The 13,505-nt window shown below is 34.9% G+C and overlaps 1 protein-coding gene across 1 annotated transcript; it reads left to right on the forward strand.

Annotated features, from left to right (window-relative positions):
• The first annotated feature begins 1,466 nt into the window (after positions 1-1,466).
• Positions 1,467-12,980, forward strand: LOC132749749 (uncharacterized). Its single transcript, XM_060739644.1, has 2 exons — positions 1,467-1,763; positions 12,008-12,980. Exons 1-2 carry the CDS (start codon positions 1,476-1,478, stop codon positions 12,083-12,085), a joined length of 366 nt encoding a protein of 121 aa, XP_060595627.1. The 5' UTR covers positions 1,467-1,475; the 3' UTR covers positions 12,086-12,980.
• The last annotated feature ends 525 nt before the right edge of the window (positions 12,981-13,505 follow it).

A 13,505-nucleotide genomic window follows, 5' to 3' on the forward strand; every position in this document is an offset into this window, starting at 1 on the left:
AACCCAAATAGCTAGAGTTAAGATATTAAGCATGAAACATCTTTTAGTGAGTGTCTACAAAGTTTGTCAAATAAAAGACCTGGGTCAAAATTGGCCCCGCCCCGGGGTCATTGATTTTCCTTATATGTGTATAGCAAAAACTTAAAATCTTCTTTGAAAAAACCCAAATAGCTAGAGTTTAGATGTTAAGCATGAAACATATTCTAGTAAGTGTCTACAAAGTTTGTTCAAATAAAAACCCTGGGGTCATAACTAGCCCGGCCCAGGGGTGTCATTGTTTTTAACTATATGTGTATAGTAAAAATTTTAAAAAAAATCTTCTTTTTAAATAGCCCAATGAGCTAGAGCTTAGATGTTTTAGCATGAAACATCTTCTTATGGGTGTCTACCAAGTTTGTGCAAATAAAAGCCCTTTGGTTAAATTGGCCCTGCAAAGTTTGGGGGGGGGTTGGGGGGGCCTATATACAGGTGAGCGACCTCAGGGCCATCATGGCCCTCTTGTTTAATAAATTGACCAAATTTTAAAACACAAATTGCATTTTTTATCTATATATGACAACATAAAAACATTAAGTATCAAAATCGCGGCGCAGCTTACTTTTTCTCTGTGATGTAAACGTTTTCATCTCATTTAAACACATGTAAAACCTGTGCAAACAAAGAAAATTGCGGAAACGTTATAATAACGTTGTTTTGATGTGTATGGCGGCATTCTGTCAGTATTAGAAGACATTTTGAAGTTGCGGTTATTTTACGCCCGTGCTTTAAAGGACAGGTGCTAAAAACAGCTTTATCAAAAATGGACGTCACGGATCCAGCAAAACTTCGGACAGTTATTCAGTTCTATGTAAATCTTGGAAAGACGCCTGGCGAGACAAAAACAATGATCGAAAGTGTGGCAAATAAACCCTCAGTGTGTCGTTCTCTAGTTCTTGAGCAGAAGTACTCAGTCATTCACCATATTTGCCTGATCTTTCCCCGTGTGACCTCGCCTTGTTTCCCAGGTTAAAGAAAGAGTTGAGAGGGAAACGTTTTGACAATCTGGACGAGTTGAGAGGAGCCACCCAATGCATACTGTCATCATTCAGCCAAGAATGGTATGCGAGTACATTTAGAGACTCGGTCCGCCGCTATGAAAAATGTGTGCGGGTTAAAGAGGAATACTTTGAAAAGTTATTAGGCAAAACGGTAACATAGATTACTTCCTATGATAGCATAACGTCGTTTGTGACGTCGTGAGCTGCGCCGCGTTTTGTCATGTCTATGTATATAAACTGGTGCAAAATCGTTAATTCTTGTACAATCTTTACAATATTTTGAGAATTTGTCGACATATGCTTACTTAATAAGATACTAGAATTTCATATGATTTGCTTTATTTCTTTTTGTTTTATGCAGCGTGTCCACGAATTTTTGGATCACCCCTCGTATAATATAGAAGAGTAAATATTATTAATTACATAGCTACATTTTTTATGAAAGAAAATATAACAAGACTGATCTCTTTTAATCAGCTGAAGAACAAAGATTTTATTATTACGACTGAAAGTTTTGAAGAGATTCTGAGGCAAATCAAAGAAGAAATGGCAAAAGTTTTGAAATCAACAGAAAGTGCTGCAACTAAAGAGGAACATGATGATCTGAAAAAGAAGCTAATAGATCTTGAAACTAAGGTGTCCAAAGTAAATGACGAAAATCTGGAGAATGCAGAATTGAAAAAGAAACTTGGAGTCTTGGAGACTCTTGTTTCAGAACAGAAAGAGGTAAAACAAATTTCCTTTGCTTGTTAACTAAATGCTACAACTGTATGTAACATCTTTACATTTAAGAAGATGAAGATATAATAATTGTAAAGAAAGAGGGGGTAAATTACTTTGCTTATGTCAGTCTGTCTGCCCTTCGGTAGCCAACATGATTTCCGCTGATTATCTTGAAAACTGTTTATCACAAAGTCTTCATATTTCACATTTTGATTGGTCATATGTAGTAGATGACCCCTATAAATGATTTTGGGATCACAAGCTTAAAGGTCATGGCCACAGGGGCCTTAAATTTTAGAATGGTTTCTGCTTATTATCTTGAAAATTACTTATCACACAGTCTTTATATTTCACATACTGATTGGTCAAAACTAGTTAATGACCCCTATTGATTTTGGGGTCAATATGTCAAAGTCATAGGGGCCTTAATATCAAAATGATTTCCGGTCCTTATCTTGAAGCGTTTATCACAACGGCTTCATATTTCACATACTGATTAAACAAAAGTAGTAGATGATCCCTATTGATTTTGGAATCACTAGGTCAAAGGTTAATGTCACGGGGGCCTTGAATGTTAGAATTGTTTCTGCTCATTATCTTGAAGACGACATTGTATTTATCACAAAGTATTCATATTCCACATACTGCCCGTCCCTAGATTTGCCACTAAAATGCCACCCTTTTCAATGGTGGAGTATTTAGACAATTTTCCACCAATAATGCCACCAAAACGCCACCAAAACGCCACCCAAATCATGAAAATGGTGAAAAATTTGAGCAGGACTGATGTTATATAATTTTCCAGTTAATTCCACCTTTTTACACTAAATGCCACCAATGAGTGGAAAATTGGTGGAGTATTTAGACAAACTTTCACCATAATGCCACCATTATGCCACCTTAGGGTGGCAAACTCATTTTCCACTAGATGCCACTTGTTTTCCACTTATTGCCACCATAATGGTGGAAAATTGGTGGAGTATTTAGACAAATTTCCACCATTATGCCACCATTGAGTGGCAAACTTATTTTCCACCAAATGCCACTTATTTCCACCTTTTGCCACCATAAGGGTGGAAAATGGTGGAGTATTTAGACACTACTCCACCATTTTGCCACCAGATAGTGGCAATTCAGTTTCCACTAAATGCCACCTATTTTCACCCTTTCAGAAATTTTCCACCTTGTGGTGGCAATAGCTGGAAACTGCTTGAATGTCACCCTGTACCCTATATTGAAACAAACAAATTTTAAAAATAATCCTTTTAATGTTTCCATATGAAATATATATTGTCTCAAAAAATAGCAAAACATTAATCCATTTATTTTCTTCAGTTTATCTTGCTATTCCTGGACGGTTTGAGTTCAGTCCTTTAGGTTGTCGGCAACTTTTCGAGCGCACAATCTAAAACAAAAAAAAATTATGAATGATTAATACAATAATTAAAAACATAAGCTTACATTTTTATATGACTATTGGATATTTCTATATTCAATTTGAGTGCATAGATATGATTAAAACACTTTAAAAACAGCACTGCAGACGTGAAAGAATCAGACTTTTCTTATTTACTCCAAGGCAGAAAAAATATACGCAGAATCAAAAATGATATTTTCATTCAGTTCATTAGTTACCTTCCAAGAACTTAAGTTTTGCCTTGTCTGCACAAGAGGTCTGGCGTCAGACTCTCTGTTCCCTTTCCTCATACCAAACAATGAGCGGCCTTTAATCTCTTCTATATTGAATAGCATTCTGAAGAGCTTTGCTGTACCTTTCTTACTTTTGAGGCATATGGCATCAGTTCTGCCATCACTTGGTCCTAAAATATGATTAACAATATCAAATAAGTAAAGACAGAAAATGATTATCAATATCTAATATGTAAAGACAGAAAATAAACACTTTTATAAGACCTTGGTATATGTATACAACTCTAAAATTTTAAATAAGAAAGAAATAAAGAAATACAACACATCAACACCAGTGCAGGTTGAGTAATTAATAATCTTCCAGTTTCAGTTTAACGAACCTTCATCAGGATAAATATTTGATAAAATTTTCAAGCTAAAATGTACAAAAACTCTAAAATTTGTAAAACAAAATGTAAATGCAAATTAAAGTGTCATAAAGAGTTTGAATTAAAGTAGGTTTGTAAATAGTGACTAATAGCTATATTTATCAAGAACTGAAAAGTGTCTTATTGGGTACTGTGACACTTCTTTCCTATTAATTCTAAAATAACTTTGAATTAACAAGATACCTTTGTAAAAGCCACTGAAGATCAAATGTGTTGCTCCAGGCTGCTCCTCATTGCTTTGTGTCTGCAAAATAATAATTCTTATTTAATGCTGTTTCTGTTATGAACTGTCATTCTCCTAATAGCATGTTACTCTAGACTGTCTAGTTATGGTTATATAATTATCTACTGCACCATGAAAGCTGAATTACAACAATGAAGGAATGAAACTTACTAATAAATCAGTTACTGTTAATCTGCTCCACATGTGACACACAAGGAAAATTGTTTATAGCATGAAAGTTGTAGTAATAGGTACCTCAGGTTATCTATAGTTTGATTGATGTAATATTGTACATAATGATATTGTACTTACTGATTAATTTCTATATTTTTTTTTCTCAACTTAAAATTTCTAACATATTGTATTTAAGAAATGATGAAGATCTTCCTACATTCTTTATATTCCTACATTCTTTATATGTACATTGTACATGCAGCTTTCTTTTTAGTCAAGTTACAAACAAAACAAATATAAAAACACAATTTTATACAATACCACTTCATATTTTTACTGTCAAAAACTAAACAGTTTCTGCATAAATAACAATAATTATTGTATGTAAAAGTTGTTTACCTGAAACTTTGACTGGGAATGATTCTGCTGTTTATCTTCTTGTCTACACATTCACACTTCAGTTAAAACTTCTCATTTCTATTTACCACACTAATAAGACTTTAAATGTTTTCTTTGAGAAATCAAAAATATGCACCCTTACATTTTAAACAAAATATCTCCAGAATTGCTACAATATCAATAATTTCCTTTGTGTTTGCAAGCTTTAACTGACCTCAATTCCTTTGAATTCAAACTTTACAACGGTGTAACTGCATGGACAGTCCATTATAATTTTAAATTGTGAGGGATTTTCCAAAAACCATAGCACCCATCATTTTATTTTTTACATTCATTTGAATGTATAACTATATCTAATACCTAAATAGATTGAGTAGAAATAAGCTTTTGAAAGATAATTTAGCATGCTGTTTTAAGACAAATTCTACATAAAAACATGTATAATGTTGCCTCTCCCAAAATAATCAAATGGAACATTCTGGTCAGCATGAGTAAACTATTAACCCCCATTCATAGATTACTAGATAAGAGGGCAGTAGTTTTATCAGATCTGAGATGTATGCTGTGTTGTTAAATCTTAGAGGATGCAGTATTTACTAGCTAGTATTTACTTATCCTGATTGTAAGAATTTATCAGACATTATGACTTATTTACTTTTCACACATTAATTTTTACAATAGATTTAAAGCCTCTGAAAGCATAGCACAAAAGATGTTAGAGACAATAATTTTAAACTCCACATATAACTAAATCTCATTTATATAAAAGTTACAATGCCAAGGAACCATAACTTTTTATTGCATGATTTGGGGTTTATTGCCATTTTTTACTTCTCTATGCTTAATTTTTGTCTTGATCATTAAGCTTAAAAAGTACTGGAGATATTAATTTGAAACTTCACAGATATAGATCTTTTTGAGTAATGTGCTGTGTTTAAGAACCATAACTCTTTGCATACTTTTGGAGTTATTGCCCTTTGCATTTTTCACTTTAATTATTGTTAGCATTACATGAAAAGTGTTAGTACTCACCAGATATCAGTTTAAAGTAATATTGAAGAGACAATTTATTATGTCAATTAGAAGAAAAGACAAAAGTCAAAACTTTATTCAAGATTGACATTAAATATCATAGAAGAAGCAACAAACTTTATGCAGAGATATGCATTTTCTGGGCATAGAAGAACATTTCAACTATTTAATTAATGTACAGATTATAACTAAAGAACAAAGTACACTTTAAAAGCCGTAATTTTATTTTACAAGCATAGAATGGAACATAAACATTTTGACTTGAAAGTCAAATTTTACATCCCTAAAGAAAAGTACTGCCATAAAAAATGGGAAGTTAAGTAACCCCATACTTTTCTAATTTTTCCTGATCTTAATTTAATGTGTGTTTTACGCCTGGAAAAGTGATTTTACATCCAATTTCTGTGTCTTTTCCTGCTACTTTACAGCTGGAATTATCATACCGTTACTGTGAGGCAGTGACTTTGTATCAGAATTGTGTTCATGGCATTCTAGTATGTTTAAGAAATATGAGTTTCTGATAAAATTTTCTAACTGTTCAACTTCAATAAATTATATTTTTGATAAAAAGTTCACTTGATGCTTTGGTAGAACACAAACTATAAACAGATTTATTTCAGTTTGGAGCTTTGACTTAAATAAATCTTAAACCCTGCAATGCACAATTATTAGATTTCTCAGTTTTTTCCACCAATTTTTATACAACCCAGAAAATAGTTAAGAGTTTCCCTTTTCGACTAAAAGTTATTCACAAAATTTTCTAAGTTTTTTTCCACTATTTTGCCACCCAGAAAATAGTTAAAGTTTCACTTTTCCACTAAAAGCCACTCATTTTCCACCTTCAAAATAAACTAAGTTTCATTTTTCACCAATTTCCACCCTTTTGCCACCATAAAAAAGTCTATGTTCAAATTTCCACTCAATGCCACCTAAATGCCACCAAAGGATAGTGGCATTTGGTGGCAATTTTGCCACTACAGTGGAAAAAGAGTGGAATTTTGTCATTTTCCAGTTAATGCCACCTTTTTTACACTTAATGCCACCCTTTTCAGTGGAAATAGCTGGCAAGTAGTGGCAAATCTAGGGACGGGTGATTGGTCATAATTACTAGATGACCCCATTTAATTTTGGGTTACTAGGTCAAAGGTAAAGGTCACAGAGACCTTGCGTGTAAGAATTGCTTCCGCTTATTGTCTTGAAAGCTTTTTATCACAAAGTCTTCATATTTGACATATTCATTGGTCATATGAAGTAGATGACACCTACTGGTTTCTGGGTCACTAGATCAAAAGTCAAAAATTGTTTTCGCTCATTATCTTTAAAAGCTATTTATCACAATTTCTTTTTATTTCACACAGTGATTAGTCATAACTAGTAGATGACCCCTATTGAGTTCTGGGTCACAAGGTCAAGGTCACAGGGGTCTTGAATGTTTGAATGGTTTCTGTTTATTGTCTTGAAAACTATTTATCACAAAGTCTTCATATTTCACATACTAATTAATAATTGGTCATGTGTAGTAGATGACCCCTATTGATTTTGGGATCACAAGCTCAAAGGTCATGGTCGCAGGGGCCTTAAATGCGGAATGGTTTCCGCTTATTATCTTGAAAACTTCTTATCAAAAAGTCTTCATATTACACAGTCATATGGATGAGTCATAACGGGGTCACTTGTTCAAAGGTCAAGGTATTTCACATACTGATAGTTTATTACTAGTAGGTCATTATTCTTTCCCTTGTTTCCATAATTGAACACTTCCATGTACCTATTTATGGCAAGTTTCAAACTTACCAATAGTATGAGCGCTAGAAATGGAGCATATGTGTATTTCAACTTTTCTTGTTGATTACGTTCTTGTGGCTGTTTGACTGGAAAGGCATCCAGGTTCATATAATGTATATGAAGTGTATTAAGGAATATCAGCTGAAAAAAATTGTTTCAATTTTGATTTTAAAATAGGTCATATTTAAAGATTAAATGTAAGCTATGGTTTCTCATGTTGATAGTCACACTTAAAGGTTAAATGTTAGCTATACTGGTTCATTGTGAAGGTTACACTTAAAGTATAATGTTAGCTATACTGGTTCATTGTGAAGGTTACACTTAAAGTATAATGTTAGCTATACTGGTTCATTGTGAAGGTTACACTTTAAGTATAATTGTTAGCTGTACTGGTTCATTGTGAAAGTTACACTTTAAGTATAATGTTAGCTATACTGGTTCATAGCGAAAGTAACACTTAAAGGTTAAATGTTAGCTATACTGGTTCATTGTGAAGGTTACACTTAATGTATAATGTTAGCTATACTGTTTCATTGTGAAAGTTACACTTAAAGGTTAAATGTTAGCTATACTACCTGTATTTCATTGTGAAGGTTACACTTAAAGTTTAATGTTAGCTGTACCGTCTTATGTTGAATTCACAATTCAGTACATACTCCTTTGTATCATTTTTATACCCTCGCACTACAAACAAAATTGTAAGGGGGGTATACTTGAATCAGCTTGGCAGTCGGACGTTGGCGGTCCGTCAGTTTTTCCTTGTCCCCCCAATAACATAAAATTCCTTTGACCTACAGTCTTCATATTTGGTATTTAGATAAGTCATGATTAAAATATAAACCCATAGTGATTTTGAGGTTACCAGGTCAAAGGTCAAGGTCACAGCACCTTGACTAAAAAAAGTTTGTGCGCCCAATAACTTAAGAATCCTTTGACCCAAATTCTTCATATTTGATATTGAGATTGGTCATGATTTGTAGATGACCCCTATTGATTTTGAGGTCACCGGGTCAAAGGTCAACGTCACAGGGGCATTGACTAAAAAGCTTGTCGGACCAGTAACTTAAGAATCCTTATACCCACAGTCTTCATATTTGGAAAGGAGGTTTGTCATGACTATTGTAAGGCACCTATTGATTTTGAGGTCACTGGGTCAAGGTGACAGGGGCATTGACTAGAAAAAGCTTGTTTGCCCAATAACTTTAAAATTCCTTTGACCCACAGTCTTCATATTCAGCATGGTATTGGTCATGAACATTAGATGACCAATATTGCTTTTGAGGTCATTGGGTCAAAGGTCAAGGTGAGAGGGGCCAGTACTTCAAAAAAGCTTATCTGCTCATTTGCTTTAGAATACTTTGGTCAGCAGTCTTCATATTTGGCATGGAGGTTATTCATGATTATGAGATGACCCTTATTGTTTTTGTGGTCACTGAGTGAAAGGTCAAGGTCAGAAGGGCCTTGACTATAAAAAATTGTCCGCCAAACATATTTAGAATTCTTTGCCCCACAATCTTCATATTTGGCATGGAGGTTGGTCATCATTATGAGATGACCCCTATTGTTTGTGGTCACTGAGTCAAAGGTCAAGGTCAGAAGGGCCTTGACTATAAAAAATTGTTCGCCAAACATCTTTAGAATTCTTTGCCCCCAGTCTTCATATTTGGCATGGATGTTGTTTATGACTATAAAGTGAACCCTATTAGTTTTAAAGTCACTAAGCTTTTAATTCTGAAAGCTTGTCTGCTCAATTACTTAAGAATGCTTTGGTTAACAGTCATCTTATTTGGTACTGAGGTTAGTAATGACTAGTAGATGACCCCATATTGATTTTTAGCTCACCTGTCACAAAGTGACAGGGTGAGCTTTTGTGATCGCTTTTCGTCCGGCGTCCGTCCGTCGTCCGTCCAGCGTCTGTCCGTCTGTCGTCCGTCCGGCGTCCGTCCGTAAACTTTTACTTTAAATGACATCTCCTCATAAACCACTAAGCCAATTTCATCCAAACTTCACAGGAATGTTCCTTTGGTGGTCACCTTTAAAAATTGTTCAAAGAATTTAATTCCATGCAGAACTCTGGTTGCCATGGCAACCGAAAGAAAAAACTTTAAATATCTTCTTTTAAAAAACCATAAGAGCTAGAGCTTAGATATTTGGCATGAAACATCTTCTAGTGAGTGTCTACCAAGTTTGTTCAAATAAAAGCCCTGGGGTCAAAATTGGCCCTGCCCCAGGGGGTCATTGATTTTCCATATATGCATATAGTAAAAACTTAAAAAATCTTCTTTTAAAGAACCCAAAGAGCTAGAGCTAAGATATTTAGCATGAAACATGTTCTAATAGGTGTCTACCAAGTTTGTTCAAATAAAAGCCCTGGGGTCAAACTTGGCACCGCCCCGGGGGTCATTGATTTTCCTTATATGTGTTTAGCAAAAACTTAAAAAATCTTCTTTGAAAATGCCCAAATAGCTAGAGTTAAAATATTAAGCATGAAACATCTTTTAGTGAGTGTCTACCAAGTTTGTTCAAATAAAAGCCCTGGGGTCAAAATTGGCCCCGCCCCCGGGGGGTCATTGATTTTCCTTATATGCATATAGTAAAAACTTAAAAAATCTTCTTTTAAAGAACTCAAAGAGCTATGGCTAAGATATTGAGCATCAAACATGTTCTAATAGGTGTCTACCAAGTTTGTTCAAATAAAAGCCCTGGGGTCAAACTTGGCACCGCCCCGGGGGGTCATTGGTTTTCCCTATATGCATATAGTAAAAAGTTTAAAAAATCTTCTTTAACAGAACCCAAAGAGTTAGAGCTAAGATATTTAGCATGAAACATCTTCTAATGGGTGTCTACCAAGTTTGTTCAAATAAAAGCCCTGGGGTCAAATTGGCCCCGCCCCAGGGGGTCATTGATTTTCCTTATATGCATATAGTAAAAACTTAAAAAAATTTCTTTGAAAAAACTCAAAGAGCTAGAGCTAAGATATTTAGCATGAAACATGTTCTAATAGGTGTCTACCAAGTTTGTTCAAATAAAAGCCCTGGGGTCAAAATTGGCCCCGCCCCGGGGCGTCCTTGATTTTCCTTATATGCATATAGTAAAAACTTAAAAAATCTTCTTTTGAAGAACTCAAAGAGCTATGGCTAAGATATTGAGCATCAAACATGTTCTAATAGGTGTCTACCAAGTTTGTTCAAATAAAAGCCCTGGGGTCAAAATTGGCCCCGCCCCAGGGGGTCATTGATTTTCCCTATATGCATATAGTAAAAACTTAAAAAATCTTTTTTTAAAGAACTCAAAGAGCTATGGCTAAGATATTTAGCATCAAACATGTTCTAATAGGTGTCTACCAAGTTTGTTCAAATAAAAGCCCTGGGGTCAAACTTGGCACCGCCCCGGGGGTCATTTATTTTCCTTATGTGTTTAGCAAAAACTTAAAAAATCTTCTTTGAAAATGCCCAAATAGCTAGAGTTCAGATATTAAGCATGAAACATCTTCTAGTAAGTGTCTACAAAGTTTGTTCAAATAAAAGCCCTGGGGTCAAAACTGGCCGGCCCCAGGGATGTCATTGTTTTTAACTATATGTGTATAGTAAAAACTTTAAAAAATCTTCTTTTAAGAAGCCCAATGAGCTAGAGCTTAGATGTTTAGCATGAAACATCTTCTTATGGGTGTCTACCAAGTTTGTGCAAATAAAAGCCCTTGGGTTAAAATTGGCCCTGCAACATTGGGGGGGCTATATACAGGTGAGCGACCTCAGGGCCATCATGGCCCTAGGGCCATCATGGCCCTCTTGTTAGGTGAATATGTCAAAGGTAAAGGTCACAGGGGCTTTAACTACAATAAGCCTGTCTGCTCAAATGCTTAAGAATGCCTGTCCACAGTGTATTGATTTTGATATTTCACATTTGAAGCATAGTTATATTCTCATATATTCATCATAAAACACCCCCAGCAAAGCTGCATGAATTCGGAGGGTATTCAAGTCATGCAGTTGCATGTTTCAGTTTTGAAGTCAGTAGGTCAAAGGTAAAGGTCACTTTGATCTTTGCCACTAAAAACTTGTAGAATACATATCTTAATAATGCACTGGCTTACTACCCACAGATTTGGCAGGAAGGTTGTCCTTGAGCTCTAAATGACTACTGTTTATTCTGACAAAGTGGTATGCAGGGGTATTCACGCCATGACAGTGGCAGTTCTGTTTTTTTGTTTGATTGGGTTTTACATCACACCGACATAGGTCATATGGCCACGCTCCAGCTTTACTGGGGGAGGAATACCTCAGGTGCCCTTCCGTGCATTATTTCAGGCACAAACGGGCAGTGACCTGATTAGAACCATGGTAGTTCTGTAAGCTAGCTGGATAGCTTCTTCACATGAAATAATTCAAAGGGTCTGCGATCTAACAGCCGTGAGGGGCAAGTGGTTTGAAGTCAACAACCTTAACCACTTGGCCACAGATACCCCAGTTCTAGAAAGTAACATCTTAATAATATCTTATAGATTAGTCTTCAACTAAAAGTATTTTTGGAGTAAAGAAGATGATTTGTTTTTGCAGGAGATGACAAAAATTAAGACAGAAACTTCCTCAGGTCAAAGTCAGGCAGATAATGAGCAAACCAAGTTAGGTGAGTAAATATTTGTTTTGATGGTGTACATACAAGTGTATGATATTGCCATTTATATAAATAAAAACCAGCTGAATGTCATTGTTACTTTATCATTTTAGAAATTAGAATGATATAATTATATACTCCGGATCATACAATATTATTGTCCCCTACCGGTTTACCGGAGGGGACTTTAGGTTTACCCTCCGTCCATCTGTCTGTCTGTCCGCACGTCTGTCTGTCCGTCCGTCTGTCTGTCAGTCCGTCCGTCCACAAAACTGGATCCCGCGATAACTTGAAAAGAACTAAAAATATTTTTATGAAACTTGATATATGGATAGATGGCAGTATGGAGATTATGCACGTCTTTTTCTTTTCTTCCTATGTTGAAAATTCTGGTTGCTATGGCAACAAATAGGCTTAAAATATGGCAAATTTCACACGTAAACTGGATCCAGTGATAACGCAAAAAGTACTGGAAATATTTTTATGAAACTTGAAATCTGGGTAGATGGCAGTCTGGAGATTATGCACGTCTTTTTCTTTTCTTCCTATGTTGAAAATTCTGGTTGCTATGGCAACAAATAGACTGAAAATATGGCAAATTTTACACATAAACTGGATCCTGTGTTAACGCAAAAAGTACTAGAAATATTTTTATGAAACTTGTAATATGGGTAGATGGCAGTCTGGAGATTATGCATGTCTTTTTCTTTTCTTCCTATGTTGAAAATTCTGGTTGCTATGGCAACACATAGACTGAAAATATGGCAAATTTTACACATACACTGAAAAAGTACTGGAAATATTTTTATGAAACTTGACATATGGGTAGATGGCAGTCTTGAGATTATGCATGTCTTATCTGTTCTCCCTATTTTGAAAAAATATTGGTTGCGTTGGCAACAAATAGGCTTAAAACATGGCAAATATGACATTATTTGTGATTAGTCAAAATGAGCTGAAATTTTTTTATGAAATTGCATCTTTAATTCAAGAGTTATCTCCTCTTTAAGAATTTTGCTGTTAAAAATGTTATATTTTGGTAACAGGGAATTGTTTCAAATACAGTGTAACTTCCGAATTCCGGAACTTCTGAAATCCGGAAACTTCTAAAAACCGAACAATTTTTTCGGTCCCGATTTTTTCCCTTCTATTTTCTATTAATATAATACTTCTGAATTCCGGAACTTCTAAATTCTGAATTACGGACGATACTTTCGTAAAATTAGAGTCAAATCAATGCAATTTTACCTCCAAAAACCGGAAATATCCAAAGGTGTGAAATACATTGTAAACCCTGCAGGAAGATTTAATCTTCCTACCGATTGTTTACTAATTAGCGGTGATCGTGTAATTTGACACGTGTTAAAATCACAAACCGTGAAATGGTATGTTTGAAGTAATTTACGGCGGTCAGTTAATTTGACGTGTTTATTAGCGGAT

This window comes from Ruditapes philippinarum, unplaced genomic scaffold (assembly GCF_026571515.1).
Source record: "Ruditapes philippinarum isolate M1 unplaced genomic scaffold, ASM2657151v2 ctg19612_1_1_1_1, whole genome shotgun sequence".
Lineage (NCBI taxonomy): Eukaryota > Metazoa > Mollusca > Bivalvia > Venerida > Veneridae > Ruditapes > Ruditapes philippinarum.